This window comes from Neopsephotus bourkii, unplaced genomic scaffold (assembly GCF_033783945.1).
Source record: "Neopsephotus bourkii isolate Nb327-2 ecotype Australia unplaced genomic scaffold, CSIRO-AGI_Nbou_v1 NB_266, whole genome shotgun sequence".
Taxonomy (NCBI): Eukaryota; Metazoa; Chordata; class Aves; order Psittaciformes; family Psittacidae; genus Neopsephotus; species Neopsephotus bourkii.
In genome coordinates this window covers 1818706-1843421 of record NW_026900775.1, presented here as the reverse complement: position 1 = coordinate 1843421, position 24716 = coordinate 1818706, and the positions used below count along the sequence as shown (strand labels likewise).

At 40.3% G+C, this 24716-nt stretch overlaps 1 protein-coding gene across 14 annotated transcripts in view; it reads right to left on the bottom strand.

Moving 5' to 3' along the window:
* The window catches only part of CELF2 (CUGBP Elav-like family member 2), a 456675-nt gene that overhangs the window by 51708 nt on the left and 380251 nt on the right, over positions 1-24716 (bottom strand). For all 14 annotated transcript variants that reach the window (XM_061346212.1, XM_061346209.1, XM_061346206.1 and 11 more), the window contains 3 exons: positions 20467-20515; positions 12064-12198; positions 1494-1573 (listed from right to left, as the gene is read on the bottom strand). In XM_061346212.1, the coding sequence (XP_061202196.1) occupies positions 1494-1573; positions 12064-12198; positions 20467-20515 (264 nt within the window). The remainder of the gene's footprint in view (positions 1-1493; positions 1574-12063; positions 12199-20466; positions 20516-24716) is intronic.

The following is a 24716-nucleotide window of genomic DNA, read 5'->3' as shown; positions in this document are numbered from 1 at the left end:
GACAAATTACTATGAGTATTATTTCAGAGACTCAAAGTGGCAGTTTTTTCACAATATACTGTCAGACTGCATAGACTGTGTAACAGCAGCTTTCTAGTAAAGATCATTTCAATTATTCTCATCTCATTGGCACATTCTCATCTAAAACTGTATACTCAGCGTCTAAAAATGCATTGCACTGAAAAGAAAACACATCAATTATAAAAGAAGCTCAACCAAATTCAAACGTGATGTTTGGAAAGACAATAGCTTTGCAATGCCGATATCATTACTTGTAGTATACAGGAAACAGTTAGTGACATTTTCATGCACTGGCTGGATTTTTAGCTTCTTCTTGTTCTCCTCTATCCACCCTCCCACCCTTGGTGTCCCCCCTTGGCTCATTACACAAAGCAGCTCAACGACATGACGCAATAATGATTGTTTAGCACCCAGCATGCTTTGGGAGACTAGAGCATTGCAAAGAAAAATTACTGAGAAAAAATAAAAGATAAAATAAAATGGAAAGGTCCTGGTGGAAAATCAAAGAAAAAAAAAAAAAAGAAACAAGTGCACATAACATCAATGCCACCTCTGAGAAAAATCATCACTACACGAAGATACAGTATACATAATACAGTATAACATGCACTCTCCAATGATAAGCTACAAGATCCAGAGTAAGTAAAGACTTCATACTTGTGCGGGTTTTTTGTGCAAAATTCTGAGAGACCATGACAAAAATCACAGACTGAAAAAAGTTTTGAGATTGCCAGACAAGCCGTGGCATTCGATAACCACTCCAATGAACGTCCTGTTCGCCTGCAGCTAGAGTCACATTAACTGAACAGGTTTAAAGTTTCCTGTTGCTCGTCGTGATAAAGTATGAGGCCGTAGAGGCAGTTTGGAAGGAAATAAAGAGTGTTGCTTGTGAGGAGCCGGCCACAACGGTGCTCTGCAGGAAGTGCCACACTTTGATATGCTCTGTCATCATTAGCATTTTTATTGGCTACATGAAGGAGGAGAAATTATATTAACTTAAAAAGAGATTCTATTTGCAGAAAAACGCATGCACTAGTAACTCAGCGTGGCCAGGTTAAACCTCTTGAGCTTTTTGTCAGAGCAGTGCAAACCACAACACTTAAAAATCTATATGAAAGGAACTTAAGATTTTTCTTCAGGGCCATGTGTGTGTGTTAAAATTAAAGTTAATTTACTTATCAGATATTCTCTGAGTATGGCTGAGGAGCGGTATTCACAGCATTTTTATTCTCTGCTGAATGCCACTGAAAACAGAATCAAGAGCTGTGTTTGGATACCACATAGCAACGTTATTGTGCGCTTTCAGGTCATTACGAAAAAATAAGCTTTCCAAAGACAGGTAGAGTGAGTTGGTAAAAAGTTTAAATCTGTGATTGTCATGTGTCTGATCTGATCCAGGAGAGCATGGCTTTACCATTCGCAATCATTTGCACAAAGAAAACAAAGAAAGGGCAAATGATACAGTACTGTACCTCCATGGTCTGAGACTGGTGCATGGCTTTGATTGCATTCTGTGCCATTGCCCTTGTAGAAAATGTGACAAACGCACAGCCTGTGGGAACAAGGGGACAGGGAGCAGGAAAGACAAAAAACAACAAGACAAAAGGGTTGGACGCTTGTTAAACCAACACAGTCTACGAGAACGGCCACAAGACGACACTGTTCTCAGTAGTACATAAAAATAAACAACTTCTCTAGTTTATTTATCGACAGTGCTGACTTGCTAATCTGACCATAGATGAAAGAAAAAAAAACCTAGGTGTGGATGGGTGAGAGGAAAGGTTTTTTTCCTTATTTTGTTCCCCTTTTTTCTTTCATTTTATTTTCTTGTTTTTATTCTTTAGCCACAGGGTTTGAAATAAGGAAGGCTTTTATGTAGCCTTTGGATTGCATAGTTTAGTCTATTCAGACCACGCATTAACAATTGCGTGCTATGGCTTTTGTGCAGGTAAATAGTGGATAGTGAATAAATGACTGGCATCACTGACAGCTGAACTGGGAATTTAATAAAGGAGTCCATAATGCCACATATTTCCGTGATGCACCAAGAACAACCATACAAAATAGATGAGAAAAACTCCACTGTCCAGCCTGCAACTAAGTATGAAAAGACTCAGACAAAATTCAGTAATGTAGGTGGAATCTCAACATTTAAGAAAATAACAGATTGAAAATAAAAATCTTTATGATTTTTGCTTTTCCGAGTTCTAGGTACAAGTTTAATTCTTTGATCTATGAAAGCCAGCCCCAGCTTGAACAATTCTGAAGCTACGTGCATAAATAAACTGAAAATTAGCTTTTTTTTTTCCTCCTCAGCCTTTTAAATCATAATGAAAAGCCAGTAGGCTAAAGCGTAGGCTATTTTTCCAGCCTTTTACTATTGTCAGTCATACCTGCACTGGGCATAGTACAGGTCAGCTTTTTCAGTGCATGACTCACTGCCCTTTCGACTAATAAAAACATTGCCTTCTGAGATTTACATTTTATTCTTCATGCACCCCTGGGCATCTTAAAGAAAAAGACTGTGAAATTAATGCAGATTCAGGCTGATTTTGTAATAATACCATGGCACACTAAAAGCTTAGCTAAAGCAACACAGACTTATTTCACTTGTGATCTCTAATGACTTTAAAAGTGCATTGATTTTCAGCTCCCTTAGCCTTGCACAGTTTGAACTTAGGTTTCAGAGAATAATTTAGTGTTCCACTCAATTTCCTCAAAACATTATTATTATTACTACTTAAAAGATTTCCAAATGAAGCAAATCTAAGCACTGAGAGGCTAAAGCATATTGTCATTTTAGAGCTAATGCATGAAAGCTACATTCTGGCATCAAAAATACAATATTGTTGCCCCTGTGGCCAATGGGCAAAATAAACCATTTTGCAATCCAACAAGCAACAGATTGTTTGGTTTATGCAAATCAATTTGAGGCATAAAATACCTTTTCTTTTTTTTGCTCCATGTGTATCTGGTGAGATTATCAAGTCAAGACTGTAATCACATCTTAATCAAACAACAGTAAGAGAAAGCAATGCCTGATCATTACCCAAAAGCACTACATCTAGTCATGAAAATAAAGTCAATGCATTTTTGCATCATGCAGTATAGTATTTTTTTTTCTCTTTAATGTAGAGGCCCTTGATACAAAAGAACCTAAGCTGCTTATGTACCTCTGATAGGTGAGCATCATAAAATCAGAAGTCAGAATTCTTTTACACAAACTCCACAGCATTGTTGTAACTCTGTGTATTTCTTAGGTAATGTAACAGCTGGTGAAGACTTACTGGTGTTTAGCCACACGACATGCTGCTATGTTATTCTTATTCAGCAACAAATTTCTGTCAAAGCAAATGATGTAACAAAACAGCTTTCTGTACAGCAATCTTGACAAAATGTGCAGTATAAGGGTAAATAAACTACAGTACCTCTGCTAGATTCCATATTGCTGCTGTGCACTAAAATTAAAGAGGCCCAAATTTACCATCAGTCTCAAAGTAATCCCTCTCTGTAACATTTCTGTTATTATCATTAACAGAGGAAATAACACCAAGGGTTTTCATTGCTCGTCTTGCAAATTCAATGGGGGATGAGCACAAACAGAGATATACTGGAGGGCAGGCAAGAAACCCCATACAGAGCCCTGAATAATACTGTTTTATAATGGTCAAAAAACTGCTTCATTCACTTCTTTCGCTCTCATTATCCAGGAGTGTGTACCATAGTGACAATTACTGAACGGAGGTTTTGAATGCATAAGAAGCATGTAAAATGTCAACAAAAATCAATAAGACACAGTTTATGCATTTATCACAATTTCTACCCAGCAGTCCTGCTGTAAGTAACTTACTGAGAGATGTTGCAATTAGCAGGTCTCAAAAGGAATGTGTATCAGCAGAGAAATAAAGCTGCACTCCACTCAAGATAAAGCAGACTCTCTCTCCCCTCCCTTAAGCTTTTTCTCTTTTTAACCACAAAGGCTCAGTTGCTGGGGCCTTTCAGTGCCCAAAACTACTGGAAAACCTCCCTTCTCATTCCCCAGCCCAAAGCCGTTTGCATGGATCCCACTGTCTCTGTTGTGGAGGCAAAGACCTTCATAGCAGATCTCTGTAAAGTGTCATTTAGCGAACTACCCATTTGACAGAAAGTTGTTCTCCAGGCAAGGGGAATGCCTGATAAATGAGGTTATGCAGCTTGAATATGAGCATTTGGAAACAGCATTCCACAGAGAAGAGGGGACTGCATTTTAATTAAGCTTTGCCAGCCAGAGGCTACAAGGTTAGATCCCATTGTTACGTCCAGTCATTTCCTACCGATAGGCAGTGGCCATTTGCACAGTAAATACTCTATTTGACTCAATAACCATGGTGAAAAATCAGCAGACAACCTTATTTCTAAATTATTTGAAAACCTAGACCTTCAGTTGTAGCCCTCAGCATCCCAAATAAATTCTAGCTAATTTAACCATCTTTCCACCTTGTTACATATATTTGCACTCAAGGGTTATTTTTACAGCTACCAAACGTGGACACTCACACACAGAATTTGTATACTTATTATGTGTACACATATATTTTATTATGTGTGAACCACAGGACCCTTAACTTCATGACCAGACTGCCACACCAGAGGGGAGCTAAACCTGTATCATAGGATTCAGTCCGCTTAACCCCATCACTCAACTTCCATATATAATTTAGATATTCAGAAAAGCTGTACTGGTGAGATGCCTGTATTCTATGCTACAGTCAATGGCAGTACCTTTATTTTCCTATATAGGGTACATACACACTTTAGGAGGACAGTTTTGTTGGGCACCTGGAATTTAATCAGAAGTTGGTGTATAAGGACACTGGATTTCAGTTGTTTAAGCCAGATGAGCTTTGCCTGAACCATCCTGTACTCTTGTTGAGGCAGTTTCTGAGAGTTTGGGAAAACCCTTTTCAGCATACTGTCACTCACTGTATCTCATGAATACAGGTGGTCTTCTGGGAACACACTGCCAGCTCAAGACTGTAAATCACAATTATACGAGGACAAGACTAATCACATTTCATGCCTCGTGGTGCAAGGAAACAAGGAAGATTTTCATGGCCTCTTACCTCATCTTATGAAACAGTGCACTGATTGTACTGCTGTGGACCGAGGTCTTCTGGACCAATAGCTACAAGCAAACTGTTTCTGTTTTACCATACTGAGTCCCGATATTTCAATTACTCCCTTCTTACTGGAGCGATGGAGCAATTTTAGAGAGAAAATGTGGAGAGAGGGATATTTCTATAGGTAATGCCTTGAAATTGTTTGGTTTTGTACCACCAGCTAGCTAACCACAAAAGGAAAATAAAAATCTTTTTGTAAATAGAGCCAACCTGCAAGTCACCTTGCAATTATTTATCACTTCTGGTTTCAAAATGTCAGGGATCACTAACAGAGACAAAAAGGGCGGGAGAAAGGAGGCTTAAGAGTTTGAGTTGTTTCTCCAAGGCTGCTTTCTCATCCCCTGCACCAGATAAATGATTGACTGGGGAAAGGCTGCTTGAAGTAATTTCCTCCTGCAGGCACAGAGGCAGGCACCCAGCCCTGTCACCAAAGATGCTTTGGAGCACATTGCCACATTCACTATCTTGGCTGAGAGAACATCTAAACTCACAGTGTTGGTCCTTACTACCATCCAACTGAAAGGGAATTTTGAAGAAACTATGAATTTGTCAAGCTCCCTCCTCAACCTGGGCCATCCCAAACCTCGGGCTTGCTGCTCAAGCAACTTAACTATTTGAAGTATCTAAAAAAGCTCAGCATTGCCCCATTTCAGCTCCCACTTCATCTGATCCTTCTCAGCTCCGGCTTTCGCAGACTATTTTGAAACGCTCAGTCAGCAGTTCATGCACAGTCCAACACAACATCAGTACTTGCGAGCCTCAAGTGAAGTAGAACATTTTCAACTATGGAAGACTCAAGGTAAGGGGTCTGACCTCATACCTACACAAGAAACCTCCCACATAAAACTACCATGGTCTACCAGAGATATTAAAGCCCCCAAACTCTCAGTGAAGCCAAAGGGAGATGCAAAAGCCCTAGGCATGTTTGAATCAGGCCTAGAGTTAAAAATGGAAGTTTAAAACCAATGCTTTAAGGTTCTGGAGATGAAAGAAAGGCAGATGTAATCAATTATAAAGAAAATAAATGCACAGTGACCCTTTTGACACAAAAGGAGGCTCAAGAGATTTTCAAAGTCATCTGAGCAATCGCAGTACTAGGTATGGTGGCTGCGCAGCTGGTGATGCAAATGGCTCACCGTAAACAAGGTTTTCCTTCCATTTCTGTTAAGAAACAATAGTGAAAAGCTGCCAAAAAACTCCTGCAAGAAGCATTTGGGATCCTCTGAGATGAAAGCCTCTATTTAAAGAAAAGATAAGGCTCGAATAAAAAGCTATGGAAATTGAAGCGTGATAAAAATAAGCTCTAGTTGTGTTAAAATATTTCTAGCTGAGGTTGCAAAGTAGACTTTCCCTATTCTACGCTGTGTTAATATAGCACAGTCTGAAGGAAGGAACAGCCTGGGAAACAGCCTTCTAATGAAGACATCACACAAAAATCTGTCTCAGTGGTTAAAACACATTTCAGCTCCAAATTAAGACATCAAATTGTTTATTGTACAGACATTTGGTCATTAGGTATTGCTGAAGACACACAATGACAGGTCTGAGACCAAGTGCAACAACTCAGCCCAAAGCGAATCATTTTGAAAAAGTCACAGTGAAGCTCTTTATGCATATCAGACCCATACAGGTAATGAGAGGCACGTCCTGTAAACATGCCTCAGCTCTTTGGCTTTACTCACTTCTCTTGACTATTGACCAGACGACAGATTATAGATTTTAAATTTCCTGAAGTTCATGGTTCCCTCGAAGCATTTCTAATTGGACAGTCAATTAACCACGCTGCAAAGCACAGCCTTCAGTTATGTGGAATTCACACAAACCAAGACTCAAACAGGAACCAAAGACCACATTCGCTTAAGAGTGCCTCAATGACCCTCTTGCTGGAATAAAAACTCTTGTAAATGATTTCGTTTCAGACTTCCCTCTGGGGAGGGATTGCTGCAAAGCTGCAGTAATGGAAATCTGAGATGTAGCTACTGGCCAAAGGCCAGCAGATCCACTGGTCGCTTGGATGTGTTTTGCCTTCCCAGCTTCAAAAGAGTCTCAGCAGGGGAAGAAGAAAATTAAATGTGCCATAATGACTGGAAAAACTTAAAATGTTACCACATTACAGCAAAAGAAATAAGACATGGAAGTGCTTCTGAAAAACTACTAAGGATACAGCACTTCCACTGTCCTTGTTTTCCATCACTTACTGATACGCAAGTCAGAAAGTTGCCCCTAATCCAGGCTGTTCCCATGGCTGGTACTTCACATTACTTTAGCTCAGAAAGGAGCAATAAGTATCCATAAGGAAAAAAAACAGTCATAAAAACTCCTCATCTACCCTTCACTGCAATTAATTATGATAGAAATACTCATTTTCTTTTATTAATTAATCAAGAAAAACACAGAATCTGAAAGTTATGGATGGATTTTAATGAAATTAAATTGCCTGACCATGGTATAGCTCTCATGGTATAACTCTCTATGCCATTTCTAAATGAAATCTTCCTATTAAAGTAAAGAAAGGAAGAAAAAAATTCCTTGTAATCAATGTCTGCAGAAATGTTCACTTGTCCCATGTGCCTAATGATGTTTTGTTAAAAAAAATCACATAATCAGGAGCCTAGAAGTAGAAATATACATTTTGAGCTTTTGCACAGTATTCATGGTATATCCAACCATTTGTACATGTTATTAGCAGGTTTTTTCAGTGCATGCTATTAACCCAGTTGACTTCTTTCTGGTATCTGTTATACAAATCTTCACTTAGCAATACAGCAGAATAATTTGCTGTGTGGTGCTCCTGTGATAAGGATAAGAGGATTTTTTTATCATCATTATGGATGGCAATAATTCCTTGAGTGATACAGAGATATTGATCCACTGATCTAAAAAAAAAGCATTTTACAAAGGTAGAGGAACATTTCTATCCTCATTTTAAGGAATGGGACAAAAGGGAGATGATGAGAGGCCAACTCACCTACGGTCAGTACAGCACATCAGAGGCACAGCTACAAATTAAACCTCGGTATTTCTGGCTATTTTTGTGCACTCCAGCTATCATTTCATGGCTGTCTGTGTTGGCATCTGTGGTCACTGTAGACTCTACACAGTGCTAGGAGTCAGGAGGTCTGAAAGTTTCCTTAAGCCCTTTACAATAAGTGATTTAAAATCTTAATCATCTGAGGCAGTTCACTTCTGCTTTTTCATGATAATGAAGCTTAGCACATGATATCACAATCATGAATTTCTGTAAAGCATACTTAGCTCTTCAGAAAAAGTGCTGGATTAAACAACCCTGCAGGCTGAATCTTTCTCTTTGAATAATGAATATAGTACAGGCAGTGGCAAGCTTGTTCAGATAGTCCCATGAACCCTGCTAAAGCCAAGGCCAGCCTCCATGTCTGCTGAGTCCCTGTTTTCTTTCTCTCTATAGCCAACAGGGTATTTCTATTTTTTAATACTTTTCACAGCTAGGAATTACTCTCTGCGAGCCAACTAATTTCACGGGGACTATCCCCGAGCCTTCGGAAGTCAATGCCTTTTGGTTGCTGCCTATTTCTTGGAGCTGGCTGGAATTTAACAAGTTACAGATAGAAACAACTATTTCTTAGATGCAGGAATAGAACAAAGTGGAAAAAAAGCCCCAAACATCTCAGTTTCTTTAAAACAAGCTGCTTCACCACTGGAGCTTTGTATCATTATTTTAGTCTCATTTTACAGATGAGTTTCAAACAGCTGACAACAGGAATTTGAAGTGGAAATGCTGATAGTCCATTATCAGTAGTGACAGTAATGGGTGTGACTTAGTTAAAGTTCTGCCAATTCTTGGCTAGAAACTATGACAGAAACAACCAGCTCAATCTCTGTCCGTTTCTCTCTTTACCTTAGCACTTATATCACGCTCATCACAAAGTGTTACATTTTCCCTTGACACCACAGGACGGGATTTCTCCTTTCTATTGAAGCCATGTGGTACACTACAACCCTACCTCTTGCCTAGGAGCCGACAGCAGACTGCTACCATACGAATGGCAAGGTTGCTGTTCTAGTGTAGGCATGGTCTAAAAGTCAACTGAAACCTTTTCACTCTTCACTAAGATAAAAACAACCAGCAGAAACCAAAACTGTTCTACTGAGCTGTGTAACCTGGAGCTATTCCTTGCAATTGCTGGTAATAAAGATTATTTGCCTCCACCTTTTAACAAAGCTCAGAAGTTGGAATAAATACTAACGAATATACTTTTCAAGCTCTTTTTGTCCATGATACCATGATGTGCACTTGTTATGCAATTGGAGAGAGATGCCAAATAGATTTTATTGGACCGTATTTCCATCGCACTGCTGTGAGCACTGAGAGTTCCCAAAGGCTCTGGCATGGTGAGGACAGTGTTTTCCTAAGACAGTAACTATTTTTCATTCACTCCTCTGTGTCTAGGAGGAAAGTGCATCCGGACGGATGCTGGGAAAACAAACACTGTTCGTGGCAAAGGGAATTAACATCTTGGAAACTGTAACATGAATTAAAACTCATTAAGTACTGGAATTGGTTACAAAGACTTAACCGCATAAATTCTCCCTCTTGTTTTGTGAAGCAGCTTTTCACCCTGTGCTTTTCCAGCCAAGCTCCCTCCACTGCAAAGCTCCCTTAGCACTTTCTATTTCAACTGCAATATCAACCATTTTCCCAACACTTTGCCTTCTCTCATGGAGTGGTGGTTTTGTGAAGCTGATAAACATCTGCCTGCAAACCTGGCTGGCACAGCTGAACTCATTTTGAAGTGTGAACATGGGTGTGTAGAAAGCAATTCAAGTTTAACAAGGCATGATGCATGTGGGCATGATAGAATATCAGTCGTGATTGTGACCGAAATAAACCCCAGCGGCAGCTCTGCTATGACTGCTGCTGTGTGACCTACCTGGACTGAGATCTTCAGCCTCCAGCAAGAGAGAGCAGCACATTAACTCTATGGCTCTGCTGGGCAGCAGACAACACTGCCCTGCCTCATACATTGGTGACATGGCTTAAAATCTCAGCTTCTGATTATCATGAGATGGGTATTTACAACAGAATAAAACTGCCCCACCAACCTCAGTTACCCTCTTAGATTTCATAATTAGCTTTTCTATGCTCATACTGTGCCCAGTGTCTGTTGAGTAAAAACAAGTATGCAGTGGGATTTCTATGGATCCCAGAAAAGAACCATTTCTTTGATGGGTGATGCGGAGGAGTAAGTTAAATCTTTTTGGGGCTCAAAACATACGACGCCCAGATGTTGCTATTTCAGCAGTTACTTAGCTCCTTTCCCACTGTGTCTTCCATCACCCCTTCCCTGTGCTACTTAGGAAATTAAATCAAGTAAAAATCAGAAATATTTATTTTGCCTCAGTGTTGGGTCTAGAAAAATAATGACAGCACTCAACTCCATCAGTTAACATTCATTACTGAGCTGCAGGAGCCAACCTCAGACCTTGCCCCCTGACTTCCCCAAGGCAAAAGCCATGATCCCTGGGCTCTCCTTGCCTGAAGCGATGCTACATCCCAGCTCCAAAAGTTTTGGGATACAGATTAAACATGCATGAAAGTGCATCATTTTCTTGGGGCTTCCTATTTATTGTCAGAGTGTCTTTTCAAGAAGCCCTTATTATTCAGAAGTAGTATAGTAAGTACTTTCATGCAGTGCCATGAAATATAGGAATACCTGCAACTTCCCCTGCTGAAATGTATACGTGTTTTAAAGAAGCTGGGCTGCACATAGAAGAAAAAAATCCCATGCACAGATTGTTGCACAAAATACTGCAGATGCTATAGGCTTCTGGAAACAAGTAGATCCAAAAGTTAAGAAAAATATCTGCATCTATACCTACGCCTATAAGCAAAATGAGTACTATTATTTTTTCCATGCCTTTTGAAAATGTAATAAAATGCATAAACTGTGCTTTCTAGTTTTTTTTTTTTTCTACAGAAACAAAAGCGATGTTTTCACAGCTCCATGCTTGAAACTACTTCACTTCCCATGCTGTTAAATGGCCGTGGCCACAGCATCCTTCACACTGACAGGCAGGACTACCACTATTTTCTTATCCACTCAGCACCACCTGGAACTGACTTTTTGAGAAGGTTCACGCTCTGAGAATAATTTCAGGTCCATACACCATGGAGTTAATATGCAGCCTGGGTCATCAATGTACATTGATTTTTCTTTTCAATGTTTTTAGAGTGCCTCAAAAGGCACTTTTGCATTCAAAAGGCTACGGAAGTCTGTGCTGCCAGTCGTTTCCAAAGTTCAGGTCAGCTCCTTAACTACTCTTGGTGGTGCTGCTTAACACCTCTGTCATAGTTTTGGGGTTGTGGTAGAGGCACGAGACTTAAAAACTCATACACTTTTGTCTAGGCAAAGCTCTCAGTTCAAGCTAACCTCTGTTTCTCAGTTACAGCAGACCTATGTTTTGCATATAGTTACAGAAAACACAGGAATGGAGGAGATAGTGCTACAATGTGGGCCAGTTCCCATGACCCTGTATGCCTTCAGTCTTTACAGTCCTTTTTCTTTCTTTGGCCTTATGCTACAAAGCAGAAATGGGGTCAGGGAAGGATCTTTGATTTTGTGAGAGCAGAAAGCTGAGGGTGTTTTCTCAGCGTGCGAAGGAACCTTTCCAGCTGACAAACAGGGCAATAACACAAGTTAACACGTTGGCACCGAGACCTTTCTGACACTGGAAATAAAAGGTGATAATTTCAGCCACTGTGAAAAGTTCATGTGGATACCTTCATCACGTGGGACGTATTACAGCGTAACCTCTAGCTGCAGACAGCAGCTGTGCCTACCTTGGCTGTGACATATAGCTCCCAATTAGTACTAAAGGAAAGAGACTTTACAGACTGCACACTCACCTCTGCTCAGCCCGTCCGGTCCCCGAAGGATTCGGCATTCTTCTATCTGGCCGAACGGAGAAAACATCACCCTGATATCATTCTCATTACACTTCTTCGAAACCATTCCTATGAACAATTTTCTGTCTTCCACAGCTAGAAGATAAAAATAATGAATGAGCAAAGGCCATTTCATCTTTTTCCTGTGATCAATGCTTCATTACCACATCAAACCAAGCTCCAGTCATGTGAGTCTGGCTCTGTAACTGAAGACAAGTCCTAAGGCAAACACTTTATACTTACAACCTCCCTTCCCTCCTTCCTCCCCCAACCGAAGTCTCTCATTTTTCTTTCTCTCTCTCCTTTTTCTAGTGGTGCTTGCTGTTTATATAAAGGAGTAATTGGCTGCCTTAGTCATTCTGCGTATGCCTCCCCATCGCAGCTTCTAAGAAAAAAGCATCCTCTGTTAGAGAGACTTTTAAATACATCTTTGCATAGACTCCAATACAGATAAATCCCCTCACCTCCATCCGCTATGTAAGAAATCATGACAGGGGTGAGGGCAAAGAAGGGATTGTGCGTGTAGTGATACGAGCTAATGAAAAAGATTCCTAAGAAATGTTTGGAGAGAGCAGCTTCTATCTGAGCTTTCAATTTCAGCCAACTTAATGCAGCGGTACTCAAAAGGCAGATGTGTAATGAGTGCTCTGAAAAGAAAAAATGCATTAAGTTTCCCTGCTTTTTATTTCAGACTGCACAGCCCTCTCCCCTTCAGGAGGAGACAAGGCATATTCCAGGGCATCACTTTAACACCCTTTGATTCATACTGATGCTGAGTTTGCAAAACCCCATGAAAAAAGTGCTTTACCTGAAGCATTGGTAGAGTATTTCCTGCCTGCATAGTCACCAAAATCGCAAAAGCTGGACTGCTGCACCAGGACACATGCAGTCCTGTTAATCAAACTCCAATCTATGGCTCTAAAGCTGTGTGGACTCTTGTAAAAAATGGAATAGATCATAAAAACTTAAATCACCCTGAAAAGACTTAGAAATGCACCCTCACATCTAAAAAATCCTCCAACCAAAAATCTGAGCGCTTATTATGCTACTGTATAATACTGTATACAGCACTGCTTTCTTCTCCTCTCGAAATGGCATGTAAATCCAATTCACTGTTAATGAGCAGACTGTCAGAGTTTGCGGGAAGCAAAGAGAGAAGGAAAGCTTTACTCCAGAGAGTCTGCAGTGCACTCACTTATTTCTATTATTGTGCAAATTATTTTTGTAATGAAGTATTTTCATTTCTGGGCTCCCAAAAAAAAAAAAAAAAGAAAGAAAAAGAATATAATGAATCTTCTCTCACTCCCCAACTCGCTCGGCTTTATTTGTGCAAGCTTGTCATACGGAATAAATTGCAGCTGAGGAATAAGAAACAGCGTCCATTTTCACAGGGTTTTATTTGTGTGATACTTCAATGCTTTAAGTGCATTTAATAATTTCAACAATAAAAAGAAGAGGTTCATGTTTATTGATCGTGAGAGGTGCTTGAAATGATTTTTTTCCTTGGAATTGCTGACTTTAAAAGGTATTTGTAGCTTTTATGCAAGCAAACACCAAGACTGTGCATTTTTCAGAATCCAAACCAGCCACCAGCCCCTGCAATCCAAGCGTCTCCCTCTACAAGCTTGCAAGAAAACTGGTGTGAATCTAACCCCCAGGAGAAGAAATTTTCCTCGGCAGAGAATCCTCAGGACTGAACATTTTCATTCACACTTCATATTGAGGATCCACATGCAGGTTAACCCTCCAGAAAGGGTTAACAAATGATGAATGCATGGGATGAGCCAGTTATATACAGATCTGGAGCTGAATACGTGGGACTGCAGATAAGACCTGCCAGCTGGGATTTATATAGGGGGTATATATAAATACATATTTATGTCTTACAATAAAACTTTACATCTAATTCGTAAGATATGATGCGCCCTGATGCTGTTAATTATTTTAAGGATGGCTAAACTGATTCGCCTTGCTCACAGACCCAAGAGAGTCTAGGTAGTCACTTCTGCTGGTGAAAGGATGCCTGTTTCTTGGCTGCCTACAATTCCTATATTGCCTTGAGTAATCTCTTGGAGAAAGGCCCCTGGCCAGCCTGTCCCCTCGACATCAGACACACACTATGGCCAGGGTGCAGAAAAGGGTATGAGGACCCAGCTGGACTTCCAGGTACAGATTTCTCCTTACCACACACCAAGGTCAGGCTGGAGGAAGCCTTGGTGCCAAGCATGGATCCAAGCATTGCCTTCTGCTTTGTGTTATGAACCTCTTTTACCTGTGAGTCAGCTAGTATCAGCCACTTAAATTTGGGTTGATTTTAGGTGTGAAATACAGTGTGCAGGTCTACCCTAACGGTGACTAGATCCCAACCCTCTTAAAAAAAGAGCTACTGGCCAAGTTGCACAAATGCCTTGCAAGTACCTTGGGTCCTGCTTAGGTGCAAGGACAAAGATTCAAGCCAAAGAGATTCACATGGAGATTCAAAAGAAATTAAATGCAAATAGGAAGGCTTTGTTTTAATTTTCCAAAGAGTAGCAGACAAAAAACTCCCCACCGGCCTCCTTCAGTTTCGCTAGTAAACCTATAAATATGCCATTTAACTAACATGGTTTGCAGGTTTGAAGCTTGAGGGTGATTTTATAGTGAATTAAACATCCAGCTCCCGTGTACTGTACATCTTAAAAATGCAGATTTCACAAAGAATGCTCAGAGTACAGAAAACATATTGATATGATGACGTGCTCTGCATTCAGTGCTATTAGTCAGTGCTGATCAGTGTTGAAGCTTAAGAAAATTGCTATTCTTTTTTTTGGCTAGGGGCCCAGCATAAAATACATTTAAAGGGACAACTGTCAGGATCAAGATGACAGGTTTTCACTCCATCTGATAGAACATCTGATATTATTAAGCTGAAAGAGCTTTTAACAACATATTCTCATGCAGAAGAAATGCTTTTTTACCTCTGCAAGACTGGCTGACTGGATTTGTTTCTACATTTTTGGTCAGCCACTTCTCTCTTTCTAAAATGAACTCTTACCTGCCATGCAGGCATGGCTTGAGAATCAAATACACAACCGACTGCAAGAAGTATCAGTCAAACTTATTTAGAGGTTAGCAAACCTCCCTTTTGATAGACACGCCTGCTGATTTGCCTGTGTGTGTTTGGTTGCTCCCATACACTAAAATGAGGAGCTCACCATTAAACACATGCAGAAAAGGCACTGAGATTGGGAAAGGCGCTACCCACTGCTGTTTGGAGAAATGATGGCAGTTCAAAGCCATCTTGCCTAACTTCAGTCATCTACATTTAGGTGGCCAGTTTTAGACTCAGCTAAAATGTTATCAGTTGGCTGCTGTCAGCACCAAGAGCTCCTCCAAGAGTAACTGATCTTGCCTCTCTCAGTAAGATGGGATGGCTATTTTCATGCGAGTCTCTTCCTTGTTATTGACAGTAGACAGGGCTGTTACCTTCCAGTCAACTCCCAAAAGCTGGTCAACATGGTAACACATGAATGTCTTGAGCTCCAGCTGCAGGAACAACAAATGAGCTCGGGGGGACTGGACAAAGCTTGGGAGCTGTGAGTACTTTGTGTAATGACAGCAGGCAAAGGAGACGGCTGGGGGGAAGGATAACGGCACAAATGTCTGTATGCACACATCTCATGACAATTTCACTGCTGCTTGATAATCCTCTCTTCCACACTAGAGGTAGGTTTCAATAATTCAAAATCCATAAAATTAATGAAAATACTTTGGTAAGCATTTGATATCATTCTTTCTTAACCTCGCTCCTAGGCCTAATTGTACTTTCTGGCTGTTTTGCACCTCTGGGGGCAAGAAGTAGATACAGCTATGCATAAGCAGCTATCAGGATGGGGTGGCTGAGTACTCCTCACTGATGGAGCAGAAGCATCCAGGTCTGAAGTTCTAGTTACATGAAGGAAGGTGTGAAGCTGCCCAGTATCTTGATTAACTAATTATGGGTTCATCTTTAATCCACCCAAAGATTTTATAAACACAGATTAGCTATGCTGCCAGGGTAGTTAGTGTGACACTTCCAGTGCTAAGCCTGATGTATTTGGGTGGGAATCTTTTGCCTGAAAACAGCAACCCAGTGTTGGTATCTATTTTAAAATTAGTTGATCTCATAATGCCATGAAGACTAGCTCTGCAATCACTAGCATGGGTGCCTAAGCATAGTATCAGAATTCAGAGCGCTACGTTAGCCATCAAAGGTTATCTGTGCTTTTTTAAATCTGAGCATCCAGCCTTCTGACAGCACTACATCCAGCTTGCAGAATAACATCCTGAAGGGTCTAATTTTTTAAGTTTACTCAATTTGCTTCAGAAATGAGCACTTCTTGCAGACCAGGTTAGATTGCTTGTGCTAGCCCAGGAGAATAAGGGAGTAGATTGTTTTCTAAATGGTACAAAGGAATTAAACCCTGTAATAATCATGGGAAATCTCCCTGAAGATTCAACAAGCTTCCATTCTCCTTCTTCTAAACCCCAAAATTCTGTCCTGAAAAAATCAAAATTATAACCTGTTATTATACATATTTGAGCACTGCAGTCACAGAGTGCATTTTCCACCCAGAAGTCGCCTTCTCTTTTGAGCAAATCAAGAAATAGTTAAACATGTATAAAGGGTTTTTTTTTGTTGTTTCGGATTTTTGTGTTTGGGTTGTTTTTCTTTTCCATCCAGAAGGGAAGGGGGAAAACAGACTTTTTATCCCTATTTGTAAGCCTGTGAAAAACCCCTTGCATACAATCTGTCAAAGTCACACCTGGATCCGGAGCTGCCTGCATTAATTATCAACTTTGCTATGTGTTAGTGCTAACATATGGCATTTAATTACTCCCTCCAAAGCGGCAAAGTTGTGCCACTTGGAATTTCAAAATTATTTTTTCAAGTTTTCCTAATAAAATAGAAATAAATTTTAAATTACTCAGCTACACCTCCCCACCCCACCCCCCCCTTTTTTTTAATAGAGAATTTTGTCATTTTCCCAGAAGTGGGGATGCTTTGGTCTGCTTAATAGATACTACTGTCATGAACCCAGGACAACTGTCCATGGGATATATGCCTGAAAGTATCGACTGTATTCAAATCTTGATCCAAGACACATCTAAGTATTTGCTAAATTGTAGCATATTATTGGCTACAGACGTGTTTATGTGCTTTTTTTGCACTAAAGTGCAGGAACCACCTATGTATGAAGAAAGGAAAATAAACAGACAAATACTGTGAGTGGTTAACAGTCAGGATGAATACAGCAATAGTGGAGCCTTCATAGTCTTGAAACCATGCTTTTCTGGCAGGTAATAGTTAACCAAGACTTTGTAGATAGGTTGAAATAACCACCTAACCACCCTAACCACCTATGTAAAGGTGGTCAGACCATATCTAATGGGTGATTAGATCAAGACACGCTGCAAAATTCATCATCTGAAAATCTTTCAGGGATGTTACACTTCTGAACAACAAAAGCATTTTCAGAATCCTTCTGGGTAGACAAATTAATTAAAGGAAAGTCTTTCCCCATCAACTCTAGCTGCTAAACGCTCGGTGGAACAAATTTAGCTTTGCTTCATGTGCAGGAGCAGACAGATAACTCAGACGCATGAGCTACTGTATGTAGGGAAGGTATGGAAGTGGTTGTGCAAGATCAAGCAGTTCCTATTCAGAAGGAAACAGATCTTCAGGTAGCTGACCAACTCCCAGTCCTGCAGAAGTGCTCAGGCACTAAAGCAAATGTGTGCAAAGGTGCCTCTTCCATACCAATCTCCCATTTTCCACGAGGTGGCCTTGGCCTTTTGTGCTAAGGGACAGGCTTCTGAAATGATGCATACATGTAAAGACCGGAATAGTGATGGAGAAGGAGGAGCATTCCCCCCTGGTGCTCATTCAAACTTTCTTGCAAGGAATTCAAGATAGGGAGGGGACATCTTATCCCACAGCAAATGATGTTTGTAAACCTGTGTACAAAGAACTAGGGGACCTCTCATCCTCCCGGTGGAACTTGGACAGGTCTCTCAAGCCTTCAGAAATATGTGCAAGCTCAGAATTGTAATGAGTGTTCACACTCTCCTATATAACTGTCCACAGGCTATCTGGAAATTCTGACCAAGAGAATTTCTTCAACCTCTTTGAAACTTCAGAAACACTGCTCAGAAATCAAAGGGTTCCAAGCATTCCTCAAAAGCTCAAACAGCACAGATCATGAAAACCAAGATTCTTCGGTATTCCTTCTTTCTTTTCCCCTTTGAATTTACCAGACTTGTTGAAGAGGTACTGTCAGCTTGGCACAGATAATATACCTCCTCAGATGTATAGCCTGAAGCATATGGGAAACAGTTGCCAAACAGGCCTTCACATTCCCCATACTTCTTTTCTTTCTCTTTTTGCTCTCCAAGCTGCTTGCAAGCTCTCACCTTCTCCGTGGACCCTGCGCCTACGTCCTGTCCTTCTGAGTTGTACCACTGTTAGCATCATTATGGTTTTAGTCTGCCTTCTGTTTCCCCAGTTATTAAAAAAGAAGAGTTCACCACCCCCAGAAGTACCTACACCTGCCAGGAGTCTAAATTTAAGAAGGCATTTAATTTGACAACTTCTACCTTTGATCTGTCAATGTATTTTCTCCAAAATAAGAAAGAAATGGGAGGAAAAGCAAAAATACGCAATCCTTCCTGACTGTCACGCTAGGAATAGGGCAGTGCAGGCAGGAGTACCACGGAGACAACCCCAGTCTAACAGCAGCAGTGAGGACCTAAGAGCAATACAGAACTTGCACAATTCCCAATAGTGCTTTGCCAGTATGTTCAATCTCCCTTAGCAATAAAAACTTCAGGCAATGAACAAGTAACTCATTGAGAGTCAATTTTTGGCCCATCGCCTCTTATTTTTCTACTCTGCCAAGGGACTTGAGGTGGGATTTGCCTTTCAAGGAAGAATTAATAGGGGCTATGCATAGTTCAGAGGGTCCAGGCCAGTGTTCCTGTACTTAAGGGAAAACTGTGCCTATTGCAAGCACAATAAATAGTAGGGAGTGGAATTTGGATCCCAACAGCAAAGTTTTCCTTGAGCACAGTGGGACCTGAAAAGTTTGGTCCTTCTGTCCATGCAGATGCCTTGGCCTCTCTTCTCAGCATTCAAATGCAGCAAGAAATCACTGCTAAAACTCAGCTCATGAGATAGCACCACTCTATTACAAATGGGTAATGGCTCTAATTTGCTGCATTTGTGGCCAGTTTTGTTTAGAGAGCTGTCATAATAGGAAACCCAGCGTAACACAAAGTTTTTATTTCCTTCCAAAATTTATAATCCTTGGAGAAGCCTGAAAATGGGATGCACTACAGACAAAAAAAAAGAAAAAAGAAAAAAAGAGAAGCCTTAAAAAAGCCTTGCGGAGAGATTTAGAGCCCAATCATCATTTACATTTGCAGGTATGTAGATCTCTAAGTGCACGGCTTCTGCCCTGATTACTAATTAATGAGGTGCAAAGATGCCTGTTGGAGGAACCAGCTCTGATTATGTGGGCCTTGTGGGAAAATGAAGCTCTTGCAATCTAAGAAGGCAGATGATATCTTTAACATACATTTTAGAAAATTACAGGAACAAATCAAGGGGCAAAATATACACATGTATATATTTTTAAAGAGTCACACACAGCCAGGTTGCGTTACCATTCGATTATCTTATTTCCTTGAATATACAAACCTGGCATGTTTAATAGATTTAGCATGCCATCTATTTTGCATGCCATATACATCCACTTAGTCAGTACACTGGTATTCTGAATGAATATTACTGTCTTTATAGCATTCATTTTACAAGTGCTGAGAGGAATAAGTATACAGAGAGCTGCAAGGTGGGTTTCCCAATTCAGAGCCAAGCATATAATTAAAAGCTAAATTTGGCTCAGATTCAGAACAGCATCATTCTCTAAAAGTTAACTTTAGACAAATGTTTGAGGCCATCAGCTGCTTACATGGTTTGTTAACACAGGAATGGGTTTTGTTTCTTTTTTATTTTCACCATTAAAATTTCATCTCCATCTTATCAGCACCAGGTGCTCCCACATCACCTCACTGCTAAGTGAACACAAGGGAAAGATGTATGTAGCGAGGCAGGCTGTGACATACAGCAGGTACAAGGAAAACTGTTTTCCAGAACACTTCCTTCTTTAAAGCAGAGGATAAATGGGAGTTGAGAGCAGGTCAACATCTTCCCCAACATGTCAGGTGTAGGGAAACTACCTGATACCGTTTTTACCACACAAGAAGTAAAGCAAAAATTCTCACAATGCTGTGTTTGCTTTAGTTTAGAAAGAGTCACAATTAAGCAGAAATAAATTAAACACATACCATTTGACTTTTCACTATCTGCAGGTTTCATCTGAATAGGATGATGCATCTAAAAACAAAAATGAAAAAGAGTAAGGCAGGTTGGATAGTCATAAAAAAACAAGAATCATGTTTCTAATGAAGGCTAAAAAGGTACATGATTAATACTGAACATGCTGAAATGATACAAATTCAAAATAACACTACATTGTAGGCTTTTAAGAAAAGATAAAATGGTAAAGAAACATTTTATAAGCAGGAAGATTAAAAAAATAGATTATTGGGCCCACAGGACTTATATAAAACTTTAATTTGCTGTATCTAGTTTCAGAAGACCTCTAAAGTTACAGCCCTCATTAGTTTATGGCATGCTTGGTTTCTGTTTTACCAACTTTTTTTCCTTGAACTCAACTACTGCCAAAACCAAGATGGAATTTTCAAGTAATTTAAAAGCTAGCAAGCATTTCAAACATACTCAGAGGAGTCAAGTCTGACAAATGAACTTTGCTTGTAATTAAAAAAACATGCTGATTCTTTCAGGACTAAAGAGGAACAGACTCGCGCTTCCTATAATAACTTCCTATAACTGTTTATTATACTTTTAGAATGCATTATACATTCATTCATAAAGCTTCCTTCGCATAACTCTGGTTTCCATAAAAACTCCCAATACATTTTGCTTTTCAGCCTCTTTCTCCATTCATGTAACTCTTACTGCAAAATAAACCTGCCCCCGATTTCATGCTGCGCTGAGCATCACATGGCATCATCCTACCTTGGCACACTCCATACAGTGTGTCCTCAGCTTCCATTACTAAATGATGCTCCCCCTGCCACTGAGTTGTTGGTAACTCCAACAAGTATTTTATGAATGGTGTTTTCTTTTGTTTCAGGAGTAGCAACACAACAGATGAGCTCCCTCTGATCAGTGTGGGCTTTTCAACTGGACATTGGTTATAGCCAACTGCATGTCCACTCTGATGGATGAAGGGAAATTGTGTGGCAGTTTCACAAACACTTTCAGAACTGACCTCACATTGAGTTTCAACGTGGGAGGTGTTTAAGCTTGCAAAAAAAACCCCACTTTTATTTTCTTTCATAGGGGCCTGCAGAACTGCAGGGGTTCGACTGTACAAACCTTTCAGCAGCAGCAGGGACATGCTACCTTTTCTCTCCTCAGCAATTCCTCACCATTTCATATGAACAAGTAAAAACCTATGCTCTTTCTGCTTTTCTATCATTTCTCAGTGCAGCAGAACAGGGCATTGCCTGAAAATGTCAGAGGCAATTCTGGTTTAAAAGACTATTATGGCAAACTTTGGGAAACAAAACCAGCTGAGCAGGATAGAACATCCATGCACTCATTTCAAATGCGCTTTCAAAGCAGCTCAGAAGACCAAATCTGCATTGCTTTTGGTGGAGCCACTTAACCTCCAGGGACGCAGTTGCTAGATTCTTTAGAAAACATCAAGTATGGCTGTGAATGTTCCTGTAAGATTTACTCAAAGTTCAGAATGCTCCCCAGCCCTGTGAATCGATGCATTCCTTGTACTGCTTGCAAAGCTCCCCACTGTGCCCTAAGGAAAAGGCTAAGCCACACGGTGGATGTAGTCACCAGGATGCACAAATTTGCTTCAATTTTAACAATTCTGTTCTCTTTGAATTATTTGTTTCCCAAATGGACTTCAATAGCCCAGCACTTGTCTGCCACCACTCTTATTCGATCTAATTTATAGAAAAAAGGGAACTTTAATTTTACTTTGCTTTAACTAGTGCTTAACATTTATCCTGGCATCAACAATACACTGGGCACTGCAGGAGACTTCAAATTCATGGGAATGTGATGCAGCGTGTCCACTTGGAAAGCAAAAAAAGTGAAAGAAGGAAAAGGATGCAACGTGCTCCGTGAGACAGTTGCATATACTGACATCTCTGAGGAGCAATGAGTGGTGAGAAAATAGAAGAAAGAAAACTGAATATTGTAAATTTGGGAATATGAAGGTTAGAGAAGAAAAACCCAACCCAAATCCATTGCTACATACATTTTGTAGCAGAGAATCTATCGCGCTCTTTCTAGCTGCACTTATATGCCCCTAAGTGGAGTTATTTTGAATAAAGGCAACTCAGTGTTAAAAACCTTTCAATTTTTCAAACCACCTGAACCAGAGAAAAACACTTTAGACCAAATTAATGTGAAAAAGTTATTTTTGCAGCCCCAGGGTCACAACATAAAGACCAGTGCCACCTAACAAATACTATGTCACTAAGTCAATGCTCTCTTGTTCACAAAGCAAGAAGTGAGCTTCATCTGGGTTTTGACTTATTTCAGGAGTTCCTGCTAAAACCCCATGGTCCATGCTCTCTTTGCACCAGCAAGCCGAAGTCAGGAGTGATGCCTTTGTGCTGAACAGTATTATATTGGTGCAACACTAGTAAAAGATTCAGATCAGGCCTGGAGAGTTTAAACTGCAGAATAACCGTGGTAAAATGGATGCGATACACAAACATGGCTTCGACGAAGAAGGTGGTGGAAAAATACGTTACTGACAGTTTCCTAACATAAGAGGGCTCGTGTTGAAGCTTGTTTAACCCTGACCATCACCAATTGATACGTTAACAACCTTTAACACTAGATTCAATAAAACATGCCATTTATAACCTGAAATGGGTTTTACAGAGTCACTGGTTCGCATCTCATTATTAAACTCATTGCTGACCTCTAGAGACAACTGCCGTGACAATACATATTATAAGCTCTCTACCCATAAAATATTTAAAAGCAGGTGCAGAAAAGAAAAGGAAGGGAAAGAAAAAAGAATGAATCTCAAAGAAGTGTGCAGTGAATAAGGAAATTAAAGGGGCAGAGACAAAGTCTAAATAGGTACTATCTTTTCACTCTACGATGAGCAAAAGAGAAAATCTGTGCGCTTTATATCTTGCTTGTATAACTGCAGGCTATAAAATAATAAAATAGCTGCGCTTACCGAGGCCCTCCAAAAGATTATAGATGATATAAACCTGTTTCAAATTAGATGCCACTCGCTAGAATCATGTCATCTACTGAAATGAAGGATTTCATGTCTTAATCGGAAAGCTGTTATTGTAGCTATACATCACAAAGCTGTACACTTATGGGTCTCAAGGTAAGTGATTTCTCAGTATATCATGTTGTCACGTAGAAAAACAGGAAAAATTTTCTTCTGTGCTTAAAGAAACCTTTGCTTATGAAAATGCAGTATTTATGAATGCACAGTTGCAATTAATAAATAGGCACGACTAAGAAAAATAACTGCAGTAAGTAACTTATAGACATTAACATCATCCTGTGCTCAGACCATATAGTTAAGGAGAGCAGCACAGCTCTCAGGCAAGTTCTTTCTGAGCATGGACACTTTCCTCTGGCATGGGCATATCCAAACCAGACTGGAGTACGGGCTGTAAGGAACAGCATCTCCTCAGCAGTGGTTTAGAGAGCTCTACTGAACACAGTTGTGCATCCAGAAACGTTATGATCTACCCACGCTCTCTATCCCTGGGTCTCAAAACACACCATGCCGTTGTTTTACAACCAGATGCAGGCAAATGCCCACTGCCCAGGGTTGCTCAGTGCCTTGCGGCGGCGCTGACAGCAAAGTGGGGGCTCCATCCATGTCCTGACCTGTTATCGAGGCCAAAGAAAGCCTAAGGCCAAGCACAGCACCGCTTCTCCTTGGGCACATCCCAAGCAGGGTTGATGAGGTGGGAACCAAATGGGAAGAAAACAGTTGTGAAACATGCAATCCTGTAAACCCCCTGAAATCAATGAGAATCTGGCCACTGCCTATGTTGAGGGCAGCAGCAGGACCCAGCCATGGCCTGGAATTACAATTAACTAGTTAAATCTTCCCCTCTCCCTTTTTTTGCAGAGTACATCCCACCATATGTAAATACAACTTCATTAGAGAAAACACAGCAGAGCAACCCAAAACCTTCTCAAAGGCACCTTTCTCAGCTTTAGAGCCTCAAAAGTCATCTTTTCAACAATAAAAACACAACCTATTTGCATTCTTGTCAAAGCCATGTGACGTCTGCATGAGAGAAAACAAGCCAGCCAAGAGTCTATTCCTGGCAAAAAATATTGCAGGGAAATTTGATTAACCTGGGTGGAATTCTATCTGGGAATTTGGAATCTGTCGTGGTGATTAAGTCATCATTTCTGTCAGATTACTCGAATCGCCTGTCAAATATGATTCCACAACCCCATCTGTAACTTGGCATCCTTGTTATGCAGT